The sequence below is a fragment of the Enhydra lutris genome, unplaced genomic scaffold, assembly GCF_002288905.1.
Source record: "Enhydra lutris kenyoni isolate GAN:26980312 unplaced genomic scaffold, ASM228890v2 scaffoldscaffold1, whole genome shotgun sequence".
Lineage (NCBI taxonomy): Eukaryota > Metazoa > Chordata > Mammalia > Carnivora > Mustelidae > Enhydra > Enhydra lutris.
Window position 1 is genome coordinate 38,312,600 of NW_019154085.1, and position 23,251 is coordinate 38,335,850.

Consider the following 23,251-nt stretch of genomic DNA (forward strand, 5'->3'; position numbering starts at 1 on the left):
TATTTTGATGAAATCCAATTTACCTATTTTTTTCTTTTGTTGTCTATATTTTTGGTGTCATATTTAAGAAATCACTGCATGTCATGAAATCCACTGTCATGAAATTTTTCTCCTGTATTTTCTTCTAAGAATTTTATAGTCTTAGCTCTTACATTTATGTCTTTGATTCGTTTGAGTTTATTTTTCTGACGGAGTAATGTAAGGGTCCAACTTTTTTTTTTAACATATGGATATTCAGTTTTTCCAAAACTGTTTGTTAAACCAATGTACTTTTGAACTAATTCCTAGTGTCAGCTTGTCCTGGGCTCAAAACATGAAGTATATTAAAGATCATTGCCATAGAGGGAGTTCCAGTGGACTAGATTTACAAAGAATATAAGCATGCCTAGTCAGTCTGATAGGCTTCCTCCTACACCAAATCTCACAAAATGACTGAAAGCTGGACAGTGGTAATCCTACAAGTCTCCCAGTACACACACACACACACACATACACACACACACATATATATATATACATATATAGATAGATAGATAGATAGATTATTATTGTTATTATTTGAACACAAAAGTGTCACAAACCTAAGCTAGTTAAGAGACTGTGGCTAGCACCAATCAAAAGAAAAACTAGAGCATGCTGGTAAAGAGCACAGATTGGGTTTTATAGCCCAGCTTCCTAACTTACTGTTTGACCTTAGGCAAGGTACTTAACCTTTCTGTTCTTCATTTTCATCTTCTGTAAAACTGGAGTAAAATATGGAGATGATGTTAATAATAACAGTACTTACTTTCTTGTGTGGTTAAAAAGATGACATAAATTAGTATACATAAAGTATACACTCTAAATATTAGCTATTATTACCGTAATAATTTTAAGATTACCATGCATATTTAGCAGACTGATTTCCCTTTCTTTAAAAAGTCAACTCTAGATTATCCATAGTAACTCAAGACTAGCAAAGCATGGGTCAAATTCCTCATTTTCTTTTAATAAACTTTTTTAGGTACTTTCATGTTTATAGAAAAGTTGTAAAAATAGAACAGAGGGTTCCCATATATTCTATACCTTGTTTTCCTTATTATTAACATCTTATATTAGTATGGTACACTTGTCACAATTAATGAATCAATGTGACCTATTATTATTGACTAAAGTCCATTCTTTATTCAAATTTCTTTAGTTTTTCCCTAACGTCCTTTTTCTGTTACAGGATCCCGTATTACATGCAGCTGTCATGGCTTCTTAGGTTCTTCTTGGTTACGACAGGTCATTTCGTAAGGATTCCTTGGTGTTTTGTGTGTTTTTTTTCAAAGATTTTATTTATTTATTTGTCAGAGAGAGTGAGCACAAGCAGGAGGAACAGCAGCAGAGGGAGAAGCAAACTCCCCACCAAGCAGGGAGCCTGATATGGGACTCGATTCCAGGACCCTAGGATCATGACCTGAGCTGAGGGCAGACACTTAACCAACCGAGCCACCCAGGCGTCCCAAGGGATTCCTTGGTTTTTGTTGTTGTTGTTGTTGTTGTTTTGTTTTGTTTTGTTTTTTTAAAGATTTTTATTTATTTATTTGACAGAGAGAGACACAGTGAGAGAGGGAACACAGCAGGGGGAGTGGGCGAGGGAGAAGCAGGCTTCCCATGGAGCAGAGAGCCTGATGCAGGGCTCGATCCCAGAACCCTGGGACCATGACCTGAGCTAAAGGCAGACACTTAACCACTGAGCCACCCAGGTGCCCCGGATTCCTTGTTTTTAATGACTGACAGTTTTAAGGAGTACTGGACAGGGATTTTGTAGAATGTCCCTCAGTTTTTGTCTGCCATTTTTCTCATAACTAGATGGATTATGAGTTTGAGGAAGGAAAACCACAGGAGCAAAGTGCCATTTTCCTCTGGTCATGTCAAGGGTTCATACTACTAACATGATTTGTCCTTGTTGACGTAGTCCCTGATCCACTGGTTGAAGAAGCATTCATTTGGTTTCTCTACTGTCAGATTGCCTTTTCCTCCTTTGCGTGCTGTATTCTTTGGAAGGATATCACCATGCACACTCCACAGTTAAGGGGTGGGAGGTAGGTTCCCCTCCTTGAAAAAAGAGCATATCCATCAATTTCTTGGGATTCTTCTACACAGGAGAATTGCCTACTGTCTCCCATTGTTAACTGATTGATTTATTGATTGATTTGAAGTCTTCATTTCTAGTCAGCTGTGTGACTTTCTCTCCTACAAAACAAACTCTTTCTCCATCCTAGGAAGTAGCCACGCCAGGACCTTGGTCATCTGATTCCAAGTCTCATGTCTCCTGCTATATCACTGGACAGATTCCAATCCCTGGAATAGTCACCTTTACTTTAGAGAATGTTAACTGATGAGGGAACCTATCACCTATGGTCCTTTTATCAATTTATATGTCTGTAAAATCAAGATGATATGCATATCAGATAAACAATTCTGAACAGCTGAATGCCAGATATTAAAACACATACACATTTTCTAAAACTGTGCCAATGTATGTGTGCATGTGTGTGTGAGAGAGAGAGAGAGAGAAAGAAAGAAACAGATTATTTAGAGTCCTCCTAAAATGCATACTGGAATATTCTGAAACTACCTTATCCTGATACGTTCTCCAATATAAGATATCACCACTTAAAATGAGAACAATAGAGATCAATATAGGCAATGAAATTTATACACAGACACCATAAGTAGTGCCCCTCAAGAAGTTCCAGTGAGAGAGACCAATGGCTGCAAAGAGGCAGGGAGAGGAATTCATTTTTGGTGAATTTGCATTCAAATTTGAATAGCCACAAAGAGAGGCAGTAGGGTATACTGGGAAACTGTTGACTTCATTCCCACTAGCTATTTCTCCTCATTCTAAGAATAGTATCCCAATTTCCTTAAGAAAAGACCACCTTCCTATCTTGGTCCATGTGATTTAACTGGGGCACATGACCCAGGCTTTTTGGCCAATCAGCAGACTCCAACCCCCTCGCTACAATGACTGGTTTAGAGAGGCACATATGACCCAAGTCAGTCCAACCAGAGCTAATCTCAGGACTTTTTAGAGCAACTAAAGAAGAGAGGCTTTCTGTTCCCTTAATGTTGCTGATTGTAAGGATGGTGTGCACCTGGAGCTGCAAGGCATCACTATCTGGAACCTCAGAATAAAGCCAGTACAGAGGAAAAGGTACTAATTAATACAGACAGCATGGAAAAAGCTTGATCTGGCCTGGTCTTCAAACCTCTCTGGTCTTCATTTTTCCCATCCATAACATGGGAAAATTAGACACCACTTAATCCCTCAATTCCTTATAGCAGTGCTTAATGTATTTACATTGAAGTAACTATATTTCTACTTAAAAACTCAAACACTTCACAGTATGTCTGGTCTGGGTTACAAACTTGGAAGCTTCCCAAGTGAAATCTGACCCTGGCCCCCATGCTCAGAGGGCAGCGAGAGACCAAAGAAAGAGGCAGGTCATTCCAGATGGCAGGTGGCAGGATTAGTAAGCAAAGGAACTTACACACAAGTCTTATCTTGGGTTATAAGCAACAAAAAACTCAATTCAAATAACTTATGCAAGAAGGAAGTCTGTACCTTCATATGACTGAAAAGCAAAGGCACTGCATGTCAGGGAGCTTGACCAATGTCGCCTGGGCCATGAGTCTCTCCACTTCTCAGTCCCATTTTCCTCTGTGTTTAGGGAACTGGGAGCCACGAGACAAATGGGTCACTGCACCCACCCACCAAATCTGACAAGTTTATACAGAGGTTACACCTGTGTTCAGTCACTGTCCAGATGATCTCAACAAAACCTTACTCTCTGAAGGTTGCATCCTTGAAAATGGCTCCCACTGGGCGCCTGGGTGGTTCAGTTGGTTAAGCGACTGCCTTCGGCTCAGGTCATGATCCTGGAGTCCTGGGATCGAGTCCCGCATCGGGCTCCCTGCTTGGCAGGGAGTCTGCTTCTCCCTCTGACCCTCCCCCTTCTCATACTCTCTCTCTCAAATAAATAAATAAAATTTAAAAAAAAAAGAAAGAAAGAAAAAGAAAATGGCTCCCACTGTGGGAATGGTGGGCATGAGGTAGATCCCGAGGATGGGGAGGGAATGAGGAGCTTCTGACTGCCGGGTTTCAGCTTGTGAGTCAACTCTCAGTCGCATGCTCTTGGTTATCTCCTCCCAAGCCATTTTATTGTTTTTCAGAAATTGCCAGTGGAAGAGTGAGTTCCCTAGATTATTAGTCTGGCAAAGAAAAGCAAAAAGCCTTCTTTGCTTTTCAATTAACAATTTTCAGATTAACAATCCCCTCCCCCTTCCTAGTGTCAAGCTTTGGTGTCAAGCTGTGAGTGGGACAGGCCTGGAAGACATGAGAATGGAGGGACTGCTGATAAGGGACTAGATCTAAAGATTCGGTCATTTTATGAGCTTCTCGGGGTCACAAACTCTCCAGAGTGGCCAGAAATGCAACTTGTTTTTATTTGTTTTGTTCTGTGGAGAGGGGGATCCTGAGCCTACAAAACATCCCATTCCCACTCCTTTCTCAATTGCATTTCCCAAATCCCAATCCCTGAGAACCTAAACCAGGTTCAGGTTGGAGGAATCCAGTTGCCTGGTGATGGCTGCTAAGCAATGAGGGGACTCCAGGCCAGCTGCCCTGCTTTGGCTCATCACTGAATGTAGCCGATCCCTCCCCACAGCCCACTTGAACTCATTTACACTGAACTCATTCAAACTAGCAATATAAATGCTCTGTATAAACCCACATGAGCTAGTTCCTTAACAAACACATTAGCTCAGATGGTATTTTAACCCACAATGACTATTGGTGAGGCTCTGTTTCTCCTTGTGTCATCCTGAATGTGCCTGATGGGTGCCGGGGCCTGGGAGAGGGGACGGCACAGGGTATCTGAAGATCACCCAACCAGATGTTAAAGCCCTTTCTCAAGTTCCATCCAACCACGAATGACCCCAATGGCCTTACACAATATTTTCCAACTTTCTGGCCTCAGTTTCCTCCTCAATGAAATGAGGCAATTGGACCAATGACATCTAGGGCCACTGATTCATGGTGGCTCAAGTGACCTGGCAAGCTCTCTCTTTCTCCCAAGGGAACTCAGCAGACAACAGGAACCAGAATGAGGCATAAGTCACTGGACTGGAGGGGCAGTGCTCAGGCTGAGCCAGAGAACAGAGCTCTCCATCGAGAGCCCCTCCTGAGAAGGAGAGCGACAGGAGGCTGGGCTCTTCCACAGAATCACCACAGAGTAGGCAGGCAGAGTGTCACAGGGGATTAGGGCCACAAACCAGGCCAGGAATGAATATCTGGATTGTTGTGTGCCCAGGCGAGGACAGTAACAAGAAGACATGAGTCTGGACTGTGAGTAGAGGCTGCAAGTAAGCATTCCAGGGAGGATCCTGGGGCTCAGGTCATATAAGAAGATAACACAAATGGTGGGGTGCCTGGGTGGCTCAGTCGGTTAAGCCACTGCCTTCAGCTCAAGTCATGGTCTCAGAGTCCCGGGATGGAGTCCTGCAACAGGCTCCCAGCTCAGCGGGGAGTCCACTTCTCCCTCTGACCTTTTCAGCTCTCATGCTCTCTCTCACTTTCTCTCTCTCAAATGAATAAATAAAATCTTAAAAAAAAAAAAAAAAGAAGAAGATAACACAAATGGAAAACCATTTGGAAGTTCCTCAGAAAGTTAAAGAGAGAATTGCCATATGACCCAGCAATTCTATTCCTAGTTTATGTACCCCAAAGAATTGAAAGCAGGCACTCAAACAATTACTCACATAGGCATGTTCATAGCGGCTTCGGTCACACTAGCCAAAAGTCTAACCCAAATGTCTGTCAACTGATGAATGCATAAATAAAATATCATCTGCATGGGGTACCTGGGTGGCTCAGTCAGTTAAGCATTTGCCTTCAGCTTAGGTCATGATCTCGAGTCCTGGGATGGAGCCCCACGTTGGGCTACCTGCTCAGCAGGGAATCTGCTTCTCTCTATCAAGAATAGGTAAATTCATGGAGACAGAATACAGATTGGTGGTTGCCAGCCACCGGGGGGAGGGAAGAATGGGGAACAACCATTTAAGATATATAGCATTTCCTTTTGGGGTGATAAAAATATTTTCAAACTAGACCAAGATGTTGATTGCACAACATTGTGATATACTGGATGCCACTGGATTGTTTCCCTTAAAAGGGTTACTTTTATATTAGGTGAATTTACCTCAACAAAAAGATCTTTAAGATAACACGGATCTCATGGATATACCTGGGATAGTATGTGATTCAGTCATCGAGGATCATGAGAAACTATGGCATATTTCAAGACGTTCTGTCTCCCTACTACAATACACACCACATCCATTGCTGTTCCTCTCTATGCATTAAGTTTCTTCCCAAAGCTCTGCGGTCAGAGCCCTAGGAATAGAATGCTAGAACCCTCCAGTAAGATGTGCTTCTTTCCAGGTTTCTGGTTTGAAGCTTATGTCAAGGGGCAAGCACCCTTCATTTGGAGGACGCATGAAGGAAGCAGGTCTGTCGGTGAACTCTGACAAGAATAAAGACTCTCCATTCTGGGAAAGAAGACCCATCTTTATTGAGGAGGCTGTTTTTAATGGAATCACAAACATGCACTAGCAGGAAAGCGGGCTCTCAACTTTGCCTAAATTTCCACAGGCTCTGCTTGAAAAAACACTACTTCTAAGCATACAAAACATCTTTCAGGACCCTTGCAGGTAAGGGAAGCAAGGGAAACCTCACATAAAATCCAACTGTGATGCTTAGAAATGGTCAGCATCATTTTTAGCACCATTTTCAACACTATTAAGGTCAAACAAAATAACAACAATTGTTTTCCTTAGGAAACAACAATGTAAGAGGGCTTCTGTTTCAGTCAGTATAGCCCCCAAGTCCGCACCCCACCCCCTGTCTTGCCCTCCTTTTGTAAAAGACAAAAATAATAACATTAAATGTACTTCTCTCCAGCTGAGAGTTTATTTTAAGCCTCATAGAAATGCTAATATTAGTTCTCATTTCTCTGTCTCTCTTATTATTTTCTCATTATGAGGCTTTTCTATAGAAATAAAAGAATTCCCTTTTGCACAACCAAAAACACCAATGGCCAATTTTAAAGAGTGAAAATGAAGGTAAAGAACCATGAAAATCTCTGGCCAGGAGAAATGAAGTTGTTCTCGGGGGGAAATGTGAAAAACATGATATGGAGATTAAAGCAGAAGGGAAATTTGCATTTTGCTGAATATTAAGATAAGCTTTTTCCTGCCCAAGCCTAGATGAACAACACTTTTTGAAATCAGACCATTACACCATCAAGAACTTTTAAGAAATACTCTATTATCCAATAATGCCATTAAAATTAACTTGGTAATTTTAACAAAATAGTAAAGAACCCATGCCAATTATTAAAGGGAAAACGTGCTGAGTAGTTCTTTTAAAAAAAAAGAAAAAAGAAGAAGAAGAAGAAGAATCTTAATAAAATGGCTGCCATGTTTCAGGTTTGAAAAAACAAAAAAGTCAAGATAAATTATAGGTATTTAAATATTATTTAGAAAATCCATGCCAACACTTCTTTTTCCTTGTTAATTAACATGTAATGTAATATTTGCCCCAGGGGTACAGGTCTGTGAATCATCAGGCTTACACATTTCATAGCACATATCCTCCCTAATGTCCATCACCCAGCCACCACATCCCTCCCACCCACCCCCCAGCAACCCTCAGTTTATTTCCTGAGATTAAGAGTCTCGTATGGTTTGTCTCCCTCCTGATCCCATCTTGTTTCATTTTTCCCTCCCTTCCCCCCACACCCTCTGCCTTGCCTCTCAACTTCCTCATATTAGAGAGATCATATGATAATTGTCTTTCTCTGATTGACTTATTTCACTCAGCATAATATCCTCTAGTTCTAACCACATCATTACAAATGGCAAGATTTCAGGGTTTTTTGAAGGCTGCATAGTATTCCATTGTATATATATACCACATCTTTATCCATTCATCTGTCGATGTACATCTAGGCTCTTCCCATAGTTTGGCTATTGTGAACATTGCTGCTATAAACATTGGGGTGCAGGTACCCCTTTGGATTACTACATGTGTATCTTTAGGGTAAATACCCAGTAGTGCAATTACTGGGTCATAGGGTAGCTCTATTTTCAACTTTTGAGGAACCTCCATACTGTTTTCCAGGGTGCGTGCCAGCCCTTCTTAAAATAGGCATAAACAGGGGCAATATTTAATTGTAGATTCTAAAAAGACAATAGGATCAGTCCTATCAGTATAAATCTAGGCCAAAATGGAATTCTTCAAAAGCAAACTCCTGGCTCAAATCAGGTACCTCTCAAAATGCTGTAAAGCATAGTATTGATATCAAACATTAGAAATCTAATTCAAATTAATCAACCACCCTATTGATGAGTTTGGCTAAATAAGAACCAAAAATTATAAGCTTCTAAAGAGCAAAACACTGAGCATCAGCAGAACTGAAAGCAAAATAATAAAAAGAAAAAAAGTGTTAAACTGAAAGGACAAAGGTTAACTTCCTTCAATAACAAACAGCTATTCCAAATCAATGGCAGGGGAGGGAAGGCAACCAAAAGAAAATTAGGCAAAAATAAGAACAGGCAATTCATAAGAAATGTTCTCCCTCGTTTGTAATTTTTAAAATGCAAAGAGAGGGACTCCTGGTTGGCTCAGTCAGTTAAGCAGCTGCCTTCAGCACGGGTCATGATCTCAGGGTCCTGGGATCAAGTTCCGCATCAGGCTCCTTGCTCAGCAGGGAGCCTGCTTCTCCCTCTGCCTACTCTGTCTGCTATTCCCCCTGTTTGTGCTCTCTCTCTCTCTCTCTCTGACAAATAAATAAAATCTTTTTTAAATAAATAAATAAATAAATGCAAAGAGAACCAACGAGATGTCATGTTTTATCAGTTAACACATAAAAATAAAAGAAAAATAGGAAAACCAGTAATGACAAAAATGTGGGTAAACAGGCATTCTCATATGCTGTTAGTAAATATGCAAAACTGTGCAACCATTTTGGAGGGCAATTTAGCAATCTTAGAATATTTAATACATTTATATTAATTTCTATTTATATTAATATTTAATATCTATACAGACACATATATGTCATTGTGTGTATAGCCATTGCAACATCATTTGTAATTGAAAAAATGGAAATAATGTATGTCAGGAAAAACTAAATATAGTCACATAACCACACAAAGGAATACTATTCAGCCACTAAAAAGGATGAGTTTGCTTTCTGTTTTAAGACAGTAAGATATTTAAAGTAGATGAAGAAAAAGTTACAGAGCAGTATGCATAGGGTGCTTTGTACATATTATAAAATAGCTATGTGCATTATGAGTAATTAGCTTCATATATGCTTATATGTACAAAGGGGAAAATGTAAAACTGCACACCAAAATGTAAATAAGGATTAGTGAAGAAGTATGAGATTAGTACAAGGGGTGGAAAGAGGGTAAGAAAAGTTTACCAATGGGCTCTTTTTACTATAGGCTCAAAGATTTTTTTAATGTCCTAACATAGTTTGACAGTTGTTTTTAAAAAGGCCCATGACGATGTAAAACTATGAGTTAAATTAATATTTGAAATACAAGTTAACAGAATTTACCATGTTTAATTGCTTTGCAAGAATTTAAAATGCCATTGATGTACTCTTCAGAAAATATCTCAGAATTGGAGCAAGGATTAGTCAAGCCTTTGAGGTAAGCAAATTAAAAATAAAGACTCACGGTTAAATTTGAATATCAGAAAACCAGTGTGTAATCTTTGGGGATCAAGGAAAACAAATTTAAAAGACTCACACAACCTGATTTCAAGATTTACTATAAAACTACAGTAATCAAGACAATGTGGAATTGGGCAAAAGGATAGATATATCAAGTCAATGAAATATAATGAAGTCTAGAAGCAGAACCACATATTATGGTCAAATGATTCTCAACAAAGTTGCCAAGGTAAGTCAGTGGAGACAGTCTTGTCAACAAATGTTTGGGGACTAACTGGATAGCAGCCATATGCCAAAAGTGAATAAAAATTACCTGTATATTGCACCACATACAAATATTACCTCAAAGTGTATCAGAGACCCACATGTAAACTTCAAACAATATAATTCTGGAAGTACCCAGGAGAAAATTTTCATGACCTTAGTGCAAACAAAGATTTCTTAGGATACAAAAAAGCACCAACCACCAAAAGAAAAAAAAAATAATAAATGAGACTTCAGCAATATTTTTTTAAATGCCCTTTGAAAGACACTGTTAAGGGCTCCTGGGCGGCTCAGTGGGTTAAGCCTCTGCCTTCGGCTCAGGTCATGATCCCAGGGTCCTGGGATCGAGCCCCGCATCGGGCTCTCTGCTCAGCAGGGAGCTTGCTTCCCCCCCTCTCTCTTTGCCTGTCTCTCTGCCTACTTGTGATCCCTCTCTCTCTGTCAAATAAATAAATAAAATCTTTAAAAAAAAAAAAAAAAAAAAAAGAAAGACACTGTTAAGAAAATGAAAAGACAAAGGGCCCCTGGGTGACTCAGGCCTTTGAGCATCTGACTCTTGGTTTTAGCTCAGGTCATGATCTCATGGGTCATTATCTCATAGGTTGGGAGATCGCCTAGGGCTCAGCCCCCAGTAGGAAGTCTCCTTGGGGATTCTCTCCCTCTGCCCTCCCCTGCCCCCGCTCATACTGACTCTCTCTCACTAAAATAAATCTTTTTAAAAAAAGAAAATGAAAAGACAAGCCACAGATTAGGAGAAAATATCTGCCAGTCATATATCAAATCAAGGCTTTACACCCAAAACATAGAAAGAACTCTTACAACTCATTTGAACAGACACTTCATCAAGGAAGACATATGCATAGCAACTAGTATATTTTTTTAAATGTTCAAAATCATTAGTCGTTAGGAAAATGCAAATTAAAACCACAGTGTGATAACACTGCACACCTCTTAGAACAGCGAAAATCTTAAATCACCCACCAAACCAAGAACTGATAAGAAGGCAAGCGACTGGGGCGCCTGGGTGGCTCAGTGGGTTAAAGCCTCTGCCTTCGGCTCAGGTCATGATCCCAGGGACCTGGGATCGAGCCCAGCATAGGGCTCTCTGCTCGGAGGGAGCCTGCTTCCTCCTCTCTCTCTGCCTGCCTCTCTGCCTACTTGTGATCTCTGTCTGTCAAATAAATAAATAAAATCTTTAAAAAAAAAAAAAAAAAAAAAAAAAAAAAAAAAAAAAAAAAAAAGAATGCAAGCGACTGAAACTCTCATTTGCTACCAATCGGAATGCATGATGGTACAGCTGTCCTGGAAAGCAGTTTGGTTGCTTCTGATAAAGTTGAACTTGCACTAACATGACCCAGCAATCCCACTCCTGAGTATTTACTCAAGGAAACAAAAATCATAAGTCCACTTAAAGGCCTGCACGTGAACGTTTCTGGCAGCTTTGTGTGCTCAATTACCAAGAACTGGCAACCACCCAAATGCCATCAGTTGGTGAGAGACAATGGAATACTAGTCGGCAAGAGCCAAGAGACAAACTCTGGACATGCCCAACCACAAGGATCAATCTCAAGAGTATGCGTTGGTGGTATAGTGGTTAGCATAGCTGCCTTCCAATCTCAAGAGCATGATGTTAAGTAGAAGCAGCACACGTGGTGTGTGATTTTATCTGTATGATGTTATGGACAAGGCAGAAGTATAAGGACAGGAATCAAACCGACAGCGGCTAGAGGAGGAGGCCAGGGAGAGAGTTTACGACAAAGTGGTGCGAGGAAATGCATGGGGGGAGATGAGCCTTTCCTTTTCTTGATTACGTGGTAGTTACACAACTGTACGTCCAAAGTCATAGATCCGAAGGCTTAAAAGGGTGAATTTCACAGTATGTAAGTTATAAGTCAATGAAAAAAAAAAAAAAAGATCTGGAAATCCTTTGTATGAGGAACAATAGGGGAGGTCTGTTTGAAGTTAGAGTTTTTGGGTCTCTTTTCATGGTTCCTATATAAAGTCTTCCCTCTCTAAGGTAATACATCGAGGATATATGTAACACTTTGCCTCTTCTAATGCATTCCATGTTGCTTGGAAATTAAGCATGTGATTTTTCCTTAAATAACATATTCCAGAAATCTGACCTGAATGTGGGGGACCGGACACCCCCCTCCCTGGGTCATCCTTCCACTGGACAGATATCAGCGCATTTGCTCCAGACCCTGGTTCTGATTTCCCATGAAAAACAGAACTAGGTTTTTTCGTCTCTTGTGATCACTTCCACCACTGAAGGCCTTCCACAAAGGAGTTTCAATTTGCCTCTGAAACCCAGAAGTCATTACAAATGTTTCTTGAAATTAACTATAAGCAGCAGATAAGGGCCAACATCGCAATTCTGAAGGATGTGCTGGCTTTCAGGAACTGTGAGCAAAGATAGCAGACATCTTTCTCTTTTCAAGAGCCTTTGCTTTGAAGTACACTGATTTCATTTCACCAATCCTCGCTCTTTTTCAAAAGCCTTCTGCCTTTTCTCTCTTTAAGAAAGACCTTAACACTGTAAAAACCCGAAGCATGCTCAAGAAAATGAAGACAGCCTGACCTGGAAGCTCTAGCCCTTCTTCCTCTCCCTGTCCCCTCGGGCACTCACGTTCAAAGTCATAAACATGGAGCAGTCTGGGACAATGCAGTAGGGTAATACTAAAACACTATACTCGAACCCAGATGCCAGGGCCCAGATCCCCCACTGGCACTGAGCCATGAAAACCCACCCCACCCCCAAGTAGTCATGAACTGGACGATCCTTTCCACTTTTATAAAAATAGTTTATAGGGCCAGAGGGTGCATTCTGTGCAGGGGTTCCCCAAACTACTCACCTTAACCCTTCCAACCATCCTATTTATGAGTGAGGAATCAGGGTTAAGAAACCTAAAAAGCTTGGCACTGGGAGGAATTCTAAACCTCTAAATTCCCACTCCAAGCCCTGACAGCTGGCATTTCCTCTCCCTACTGCCTCCCTGGAAACAGACGGTAACTACCGTGTCCAAACACATTCAACCAAGGTCTGATGGACAATGAAAAGATAGATTCTGTTCAGTTCGATTCCTGAGATGAAAGCGGTTTGAAGACAAGGGCTCTGTGTATCTGTCCGTGTGTCTCCCACAGCTCTCTGCCCTAGAGCCTAGCTCTGGACACCCCTCAAGGAGAAGGGACCAGGAGGTAGAGAAAAGGGGGAGCAAGGAGGACCCGGCTTTAGCTAAGTCAAATAAGGAAAAACAGAAAAGTAAACTCCTTCCACCAACATTTATGGAAACATTCAGAGATCTTCTTCCTTTGTCAAGGGCCAGATTGGTATCTTCAGCTTTGGGGGCCATACTGTCCCATCACAGTGACTCAACTTTGTCACCAGAGCTCCAAAGTGGTGACAGACGATACCGAAATGTGTGGGTGAGGCTGTGATGAATAAAACCATACTGATGGACATGTATATCTCAATTTCTTATAATTCTACACATCACAAAATATTGTACTCATTTTTATCTTTTTCCCAACCATTTAAAAATGTTAAAATTCAGCACCTGGGTGGCTGAGTTGGTTGCCCTTGACTCTTGATTTCAGCTCTGGTCACAACCTCAGGGTTGTGGGGTCGAGCTCTGTGTGGGGCTCTGTGCTGGTCATGGAGCCTGCTTGAGATTCTGTCTCTCCCCCTGCCCCTCTCCCATCCCTCACACTCTCTCTAAATAAATAAATAAATAAATACTAAAACTAAAAAAGTTAAAACCATTCTTAGTTCTTGGCATGAAGGGGAGGGAAAGACACGATATGGGCTGTCCTTTGCCCACCCCTACTTTAGTTCATCATTAAAGTATTGTTAAAAGGAAGCTTTATTAGAAGGATTAAAAGCCAATGCTACTGCAAAGGATTTACTGAAAACTATGGTGTGCTACCCAGAACAGACCTGGCACCAAGGAAGTTATTAAACAGATTAAATCTGTCTTCCTATGCCTTTCTGCTCCTAAACAGCACCCCTCCTCATGCGCCTAGAACCCCCTCCTTGGTGCCCAGTGCCCTCGTGGTGTCCACAGCTGCACCCCACTGAAGCCCTAGTGTATTCAACAATATTTATGGGGCACCTACTGTTTGGGGCCCCTGCACTGGGTGCCCATCCCCGTCCTGGTTCCTGCTCTGCCCTCACTTACCCTGGAGAGCGGGGAAGGGCAATTCAGAGAAGACCCTCCACTTGAAGACAATGATCAAAGACTCACATCATGAAAGTTGTCTGAAGACAGGTTAGTGCTCAAATAAAGCAATGAATGATTCCATAAAAGGCTAAACCGTGAGTGCATGCTCCGTTCATATTGTTCTCTGGTCTTGGCCCCCACTTGGTAAGTGGAGTACAAAGGAGGAACCAACAGAAGTGAATGCTGTGGGGTGTCACCACCAGAATCCAAGCCTTCTAGCATCTGAAACGTCACAACCAAAGAAATGAATCTCTACTGATGAAATTTTGGTTTCTTTGGAAGTCACATAGGAAAGGAATTTTTTTTTTACCCAAGGGAAAGGGCTTTCTAGGCCCCCCACTTTTGTAAAGAAGGGCATAAAATAAATAATATTCCTATTATAGATGTGTGCAACATCTATAATAAACTACCTTTTTATTGGGTGTCTCTCAGGCTAGTCACTGAGATACTTTCCGAAGCTACGATAGCCTGCAAGGTTGGCTGCAGGACCCCATTTTCACAGATGAGAAAACCAAGCCACAAGACAATGAATTCCTCTCCAACGTACTCAGAGCTGGATTCCAATGCACACTGGACTCTTTCCACCCATCGGGGTCCTTCATGGAGACTTCAAGTCCACTTTGAGATGCAAACCTCTGCCATTTGAGGAAGGCCAGGAAGGCCAGGATGCTCTTCTGGTGAGAATGACCAAGAGTAGGTGTGACTGTATTTGTTTTCTCTGCCACATGCTAGCCCCAAGCTGGGCAGGTGGTGGGGACTGTGTGGCCATGATGGGGCAGGGTGGGGGGGCGGGGAGCAGCGGCTAGCGGGAGCTTCTCATGCTGATCATACAGTAGAATCACCTGGACAGCATTTAGAAAATCACCAGTGCCCAGGGCTCATCCCAGACCATTTCAGTCAGAATCTGGGAGACAAGGGGACAGTAGGACACAGGCACTCCTCTTTGCAAAAGCTCCCAGGGGATTCTAGAAGCCATCAGGGCTGGACAGCAGTTGTTGGGGAGGGGAGGCTCCAGAATGGAAGAAGGGGTAATTAAAAGAAATTCTGTCCACAAAACTTTGCTGTGTTATTGGATTTTCTTTTTGGGGGACAAGATTCCATAGTCCTGGCCGCTGGATTAAGCAGCTCGGACCACAGCTGCCTACTGAATCACTAAGGAATCTAAAAATACAACTTGGGCATTCTGCGTTCTGACTCAAATACCCTTCAGCTGCAGATAGGTTTTCTTTCTTGTTTGATGCTTGTGAAGTTTAGGCATAAACAAAACCATTTTGGTCACATGAGAAGCTTAAGCAAAGACTCTAAAGACAAAATGCCTTTTTGTCAGGGGGCCAAGCTGAGGAAATTGACATTTCCTAAGAATGCACTAGATAAACAAAATAGGAAAATCAGTTCAATTTAACAACACCAAGAAAAGCAACTGTTTCATTTACTTAAATTGTTGCAGGATTTTAACAAGCTTTTCTCATTCATTTCAAAGGAGAATGAAGTCATGGGGAATTTTCTGAGAAATTATTCATTTATTTCAGAATAAAAAAGAACTACAAATTTATCAAAATTTTAATACAAGGAACTGTTCCTTTTTTTATACTTCTGTTGTAAGATAACTCATCCCAGAGGGGAGAAAAGGCTGAGTCTGTTCCTTGAAGAAAGACAATCTCAGACAGGAATAAAATGGCATAATCATATTTTTTTTAAAGATTTTATTTATTTATTTGACAGATGGAGATCACAAGCAGGCAGAGAAGCAGGCAGAGAGAGAGGACGAAGCAGACTCCCTGCTGAGCAGAGAGCCCGATGCGGGGCTCAATCCCAGGACCCTGGGATCATGACCTGAGCCAAAGGCAGAGGCTTTAACCCACTGAGCCACCCAGGCACCCCTGGCATAACCATATTCTATACAGAAATTTTATCATCCTTTTCTTGGTATACTTAGTATTTGTACAACGTTTTACCGTTTTAAAAAATGTTTTAAAACTCCCATACTTCTCTCTACTTCTTGATAAACTTTACTGTATGCCCATTTGTGAATTTCATCTCTTCTGTGAAGAAAATAAAGCAAACATATTAGTCCATTTTAGAGATATGAACACTGAGGTTCAAGGCTGTTTAATTACTCCCCCAAGGACCTAAAAAGTTGACGGAACAGCCAGTGAAAGAAGCAGTTTCTTGACACTTCAAATAACACGTTGAACATTTTGCACACATCACCATGTGAGTTTGGGAATGAGTATATGTGTACCTGAGTTTGTGTGTGTGTGTGTGAGCCTATTTGTGCATGTGTGTGCAAAAAGTCCACTAGATTGATCCTGTGCAAAGAGCCAGAATTCTTTTTTTGTTGCTTGTTAGCTACCTTCCATCAAAAATGGATTCATCCATTTTTGGGGCGCCTGGTTGGCTCAGTGGGTTAAGCCGCTGCCTTCGGCTCAGGTCATGATCTCAGGGTCCTGGGATCGAGCCCCACATCGGACTCTCTGCTCCGCAGGGAGCCTGCTTCCTCCTCTCTCTGCCTGCCTCTCTGCCTACTTGTGATCTCTGTCTGTCAAATAAATAAATAAAATATTTAAAAAAAAAATTGGATTCATCAGGGGCACCTGGGGGCTGCAGTCCGTTAAGCAATCGACTTGATTTCAGCTCAGGTTGTGATCTCAGAGTCATTAGATCAGAGCCCCGCCCTGGGCACCAGTGCTCAGCACACAGTCTGCTTGAGATTCTCTCCCCCTCGCCCTCTGCTCCTCCCCACCGCTCTCTAAATAAATAAATAAATAAATAGAATCTTTTTTTTTTTAAATGGATTCATCAGAAGCAAAACCATTGTTTCAAGTTAGCGTGTTTAATCAGAGGAGAGGATTATAGAATCAGCTTAGTGGGTAAAATTAACTTGCATAAAAAGCAGCTACGCAAGCAGCCTCTTTTTGCTCCAAGTGCAGAAACTGACACATTTTCATTATAATCCCAAAGGATAAGAGTCCTAGGAACAGGAGATGAAAAAAACAAACAGGTGTCTGACGGCTTGAATATTTGGCAATGGATTATTTCATTACCACAAGAAAGTTTTACAAGTAAAATCACACAAATTAAAATAATTTAAATAATTGCTACTTTGGCCCAAGAGAAGGGAGGAAAAGAAAAAGTGGGCCCAGCAGCAGCTGCCTCTGGTGCCTGCCTGCTTTCCCAAATGAACCCAAAAGGTGAGGAGGGCAGCCTCGATCTTTCTGAAGTTGGGAGTTTATTTCAAACCCACCAGAAATATTTGTATATCTTTTATTTACTGTCCATTTGCTTGTTATCATGGGAACAAGAGCTTCAGCTGGGACCCAGAATTCTAACCCTGAGGTGAAAGCCCTGCTTGGGGGTGGCACAGGGAAAATTTGCTGTGTCTTTGTCATTCCTGTGGCCCTTTGCCCCAGGTGAGCCAAGGGGTTCAATCTCCGTGTTTCAGAGCAAAACCAGACTCAGAAATCCTTTGCTCTCCTTTTTACTGATGACAGTCAAAGAGGTTATAGCCCTTGCTTAAGGTCACACAGCAAACAAAGGGCCAGGGCTGGACTTTAAACTCTACAGCTCTGCATCAGACCAGCTACTTGGGGGCACCTCGGTGGCTCAGTCAGTTGAGTATCTGCCTTTGGCTCAGGTCATGATCTTGGAATTCCAGGACTGAGCCCTACATCGGGCTTGCTGCTCAGCAGGGAGTCTGCCTCTCCCTCTGTGCCTCACCCTGCTTGTGCTCTCCTTCACGCTCTCTCAAATAAATAAAATCTTAAAAAACAAAACCAAAAAGAACAGCTACTTGGTCAAATGCCAACTCTACCACTGACTAGCTGTGTGACCTTGGGGCAGTCATTCAACTTTTCTACACGTCATCTGTATAACAAGGACAGTGGCTACCAGTTGGTGCTACAATACCCAGCTTATCAGAGACTGTGAACACTGGTGAATTATTTTGGTAAAGCCCCCTAAACAGTGCTGGTGCATGACAAGTGCTTGAGAAAAGAGTTAGCAGCCATCATCATCACCACCGCCATCATCATCATCATTTCTCTGTGGGGTGGTTTCCATATACATTTCAGAATCCATTGAATCCTCGTGACTTACCATGTTTAAGTGTGAAAGAGGACTTAGAAAATATGTATTTTCAGTGTTGTATGATTTTCAGGGCAATCAAAATGTTTAATCTTAGACTGGTCATTCAGTCGAATAAGCTTCATTTCTACATTCGACAGACGACACTTTCTCTAGCCACCTCGTACAGTTAGGTAATGAGCATATGAAATGTGTACGGAAGTTAAAAAAGAAAGAAAAGAGGTAGCATTTATGGAGGAACTACGGGTGCTCAGTGATTTACAACACTTAATGAATGTAATCTTCCCAAAAATCCTGTTGTGACTATCCCACAGACAGGATGGGCAGCCACTCAAAATTTGGTTGGAATGTCAAGACTGAAAATCAGACACACACACACACACACACACACACACACACACACACCCCCCCCCCCCCCACTCCGGCAGGGTATGAACAGGTTTCTTGCTCACATAATGGGGTTCTCTGGGGAGATCAGGCAGCTCCCAAATAGATCCCTGGTGGCTTAAGAGGGAAGGGAAAGGAACCGGCCTGGGGGCGTGGACGGGGAAGCTGCAGATGGGGGTGGGGCCAGGGGCGCATGGGCGGGGCTTACGTGGTTGGAACCCCACCCCAACACCCAGGCTCTGCGATCAGCTTGCCGGGATGTGGAGCAAGACCGAGAGGTGAGACTTAAAAGCTGTCAACGGTCACATATCAAAAACCCAAATCAAACCCTTTCTTACAAACCCTGTGAGGTAGATCTGGTTCTCAAAGATGAGGAAACTGAGGCTCTGTCAGTTTAGATCACCTGTCCCAGTAGGTTTAACTGTGGCAGCTCAACTTCAAATCCGCACATCCTGCCTTCACACCACACATCTCCCAAAGCCAGTGAGTTCCTGTCACCGTGTGCCACCAGAGCGCCGCCTGGATCCACCGGCTGGCCCCAAGTCAGTCAGCCGAGCACAGAGAAGCTGCAAACAGCCTTAATCCATTTTAACCCTAACGTGTGGCGTATGAGTTTCTTAATTTTCTCGAAAAAAAGAAAAGAGAGAAAGAAAAGGAAAGAGGATGGAGAGGAGAAGGGAGTTGAGGGAAATTGGAAGGGGAGGTGAACCATGAGAAACTATGGACTCTGAGAAACAACCTGAGGGTTTTGAAGGGGCAGGGGTTGGGAGGTTGGCGGAGACAGGTGGTGGGTATTGGAGAGGGCACGTATTGCATGGAGCACTGGGTGTGGTGCAAAAACAATGAATACTGTTACGCTGAAAAGAAATTTAAAAAAAAAAGAAAAGGAAAGGAAAGGAAAGAGGAGAAAAAAAAAATAAAACTTCCGAGTTAGGTTCTATTGTTTCCATTGCTAACATTACTGTCTTTGCAATGTGGCGAGGGGTGGCACTTAAGGCTTCTCTTCACACACAGGTGAAATTCCATTTCCAATGTAGCCAGTGAGCATTAGGTTGTATTTCAGTAAGCACGAGTCTGCAATGGCTAACATCCATTCCCCTTATCTGTAATTGAGTGTGTGTAAGGGTTTTTCCCCCCCTCTGTTTATCTTCTCTACTGAGATTGCCTTCTTTTTCCCCCCCACAGAAAATGAGAGTCCTACTCCAAGATCATGAAAGATTAAATTGAAATTATCAGGATTCAATTTTTTAGGGGTTATAAGTCTCTGACTCATCTCAGTTAAGCTCTTCTGGGTAACCACGCTACATCAGGTTCCAAATTTGCTAAGCTTTCCTGTTAGAATTAGACTTATTTCAGCTCCCTCTCCAATGAGGAGCTCAGAACACAGGCATTGCTTCTCCTCAGGAAGGCAGCACTCCACAGCTAACACTGCTGGAATGGGAGCTATACAAGAAACCCAAATCTGTTTTGAACCAGTTGGTGCTATAATATTTAGGTATCAGTTTGTGAGTCTTTTCTGGATGAATTACATGACACATCAAGTCACTACTTAGGACAAAAAAAAATTATGTTTCTCTATTAGTCATCTAGGAAACACTACAGAGTTCTCTCCCTTTTTTTGAGGATTCCTTATAATTTTTGAATCACACACACACACACAATCTCAGAGTTGAGTTAAATTCCCAATGTCCAGCCTTTCTTTCCCTTTACTTAAACTGAAGTACACACTAACCTGCCTTCTCCTGTCCATCCCCACTATACTGAGTCTGAATCAACTATTTCTTTCAAGGATGGAATTCAGACATGTAAATATAACAACAGTTCGATAGAAGCATTCAGGCAACTCATTTCTTCAGGAAAAGTCATATAAATCATCAATCAACAAGGGAAATTAGTTAGCAAGATTTTTTCCTAATGGTTAGAAAGGCTCCCACAGCAAATTCCCCAAAGAGTCATCATGCCCCAAATTCACCTGTAATGATCATATCACACACAATCGCATCATCATCATCATCCCCTTTGAGGAAATTAAAGCTTATTGGAACCAGTTAACAAAGAAGGGCACAACATTGAAAAGACAGATTCGGGCGGGTAATTTGCCCCTAAAGAAAAAAAAAAAAATTCTAGGAAATAGCAAACATTCAGGCTGTCAAGGTCAAGCTTCTCAATCCCAAATAGCTCTATTAAGAAAATATTAAAGCTTATCTCATCTCATGTGTGGCCTTTCTTCTCCCACAGAAAGACCGTTTGGGCATTCTCCAAGTAACTCTTGGAGCATTTTATAAAATGTTTATGAAACAAACTCCTCCACTCCAAAGGCATGAAAGAAAACATCTGATGCCAGATATGTTCCACATTCACCTGATTTAACTGAATAATTACAGAGAAGTTCATTATTTGCCCCTGCCCTGGAATAGAGACTTGGGGATTTTCTACCAGCACACACACTGCTACCGACTCGCCTATCTGAAAATGTTGATGTTATTAGGTTAATAGGTTTCACTGAGCTTTAGCATACTTGTAATCCAGCCTCATTTATTATGTTCTGCCAAATTCTCTTGTAAATCCCAAATCCACGGGCGGCCGCTGGGCCATCTCCCATCCCTCACGCCGCCCCACGCTTCCTCGAAGCTTCCCAGTGCCCTGCTCACGCCCTGCAAGCCCGACCCAAGCGTGCGCCTCGATTAGCGGCCAGCCCGGAGCGCGACACACCGAGCCCCACGCACAATGTCCCCTCGAACGCCTCCGACTGTTGCAACCCCCCCCCCCCCCAAGCCCAGAAACGGCTGGTCGCAGGCCGCGGAAAGGCAGCTGCCCTTTCGGCCTCCAGCTGCCTGATCAGAGCCCTCAAGGCTGGAGGAACGGAAAGAAAGTGTCCGACCACCTGGCGCTGAGCCCGCCATCACCCGACTCCCACACCGCGCACCCTTGACACACCCAGGGGCGAGCGGGACTGGGAGCAGGGGCCACTTGGACATTGAACACGTCGCCGGGTACGCTCGGAGCTGGCTCTCCCGAGCTGCCCGGACGAGCACCCAGATCCCCCTCTAACCGAGCATGGCTTGGCCCGGGCAAGGAGGGGCGCGTTACTTGGTGGCCAGTGGTCGCGCCAGGAGTACCGGGGCTGGAGGGACGCGCGACCAGAGCCCCAGGCTGGCAAGGCAGGAGAACTGGGGTGGGCAGGGAAGAGGCACTTGGAAGGTCGGCCAGGGGTTCGTAACCACGCGCGCCAGGAGGCCAGATTCATCCCCTCCCCGGAGGAGGAGAAGAAGCCGGTGTCAAGCATGCTGGATCCCCGCGCCGGGCAGCGCGCAGCGTCGGGCGGAGAGAAGCTGCTGGTCCCCGGCCTGCGCCCCGCCTCACGCCCGCCCGGTCCACTCACCTGGCAGTTGGCGCCAGAGACCCCGGCGGGGCAGGTGCAGCTGTAGCCGGGCTCGCCGGCAGGGGCTGGGGACTGCGGGTCAGGCGCCGGGTGCGGGGTGCACACGCCCCCGTTCCGACAGGGCTGCGCGGCGCACGGCCCGGGCGCGGGCAGGGGCGCGGCGGGCACCGGGCTGGCCAGGCAGCCGCCGCGGGACCCCGCGCCGAGCAGCAGGAGCAGCAGGGCCGACGTGGGCAACAGCTGCGCACCGGGCGCCGGGGCGCGGCGGGGCGGCATGGCCGACCGAGTGGGCGCGGGAGCGGAAGCCGGAGCTGGGGCGCGGCGGCGGTGGCGGCGGGAGCGGCGGCGGTGGCGGCGAGGGCTGCTTGGCTGGGCCGGGCGCCTCCTGCAGCTGCTGGGATCCGCGGTTCCCGGGGCAACGGAGGGCGGGGCCTGAGGGGCGGGGCAAACGGGGGCGGGGCTCCGGGCCGGCGCCAGCACTGGAGGAAAGGGGCGTGGGGACCCTTCCCCAGCGGAGAGTTAGGACGCGAGGAGCGCAAAGGTCGACCCCGGGCCCACAGGCGTGAGGGGTGCGGACAGAGTCGAGGGTGTATCCAAAAGGACCCCGAGGGGCTGCAGCGACGGCGCGGGCCGGGGGGGGGAGCTAGGCGGTGCTCGGGAAGCAGAGGTGGTGGAGGGGTCAACGCCAGCGCGGGGAGGACTTTACGGGGCCCCCAAGTGCCAAGCGGCCGAGCGGAGGGCGGGGCGGCCCCGGTTCGCAGCAGCCGCCCGCAGCCTCTTGGCGCAGAATCGGTGGGACCGCTGCGGGGCCCGGCCTTACCTCATTGCCCAGGGCTACTCTTCCCCCCTCCCACAGCACGCCCCCGACGCACACAGCCCTCTCGGCGCCGCCGCCGAACCCCGGAGCCCTGACACCCGCTCATCCGCGGGGCTTGCTGGGAAAGGCCCTGGCGTGGGCTCCGTGGGCCCCGGACCCTTGTCCTTGGTGCTGACCGAGGAGTCTCCTTCGTCTCGGGCTCTTTCCCGAGGGCGGAGCCGGCAGTGCCACTCAGAAACGTCTGATTGTGGCGTGTGAGAGCTGGAAGAGACCTCAGGATCAGTGTCCAACCCTGTCGTTGAGCCGCCGAGGAAACTGAGGC

At 44.4% G+C, this 23,251-nt stretch overlaps 1 protein-coding gene across 1 annotated transcript in view; it reads right to left on the bottom strand.

Annotated features, from left to right (window-relative positions):
* Positions 1-22,388, bottom strand: part of LOC111143680 (delta/notch like EGF repeat containing) — a 311,777-nt gene extending 289,389 nt beyond the window's left edge. The window contains exon 1 of the mRNA XM_022497511.1: positions 22,113-22,388. Coding sequence (XP_022353219.1) covers positions 22,113-22,388 — 276 coding nt within the window. The remainder of the gene's footprint in view (positions 1-22,112) is intronic.
* Positions 22,389-23,251: the final 863 nt, after the last annotated feature.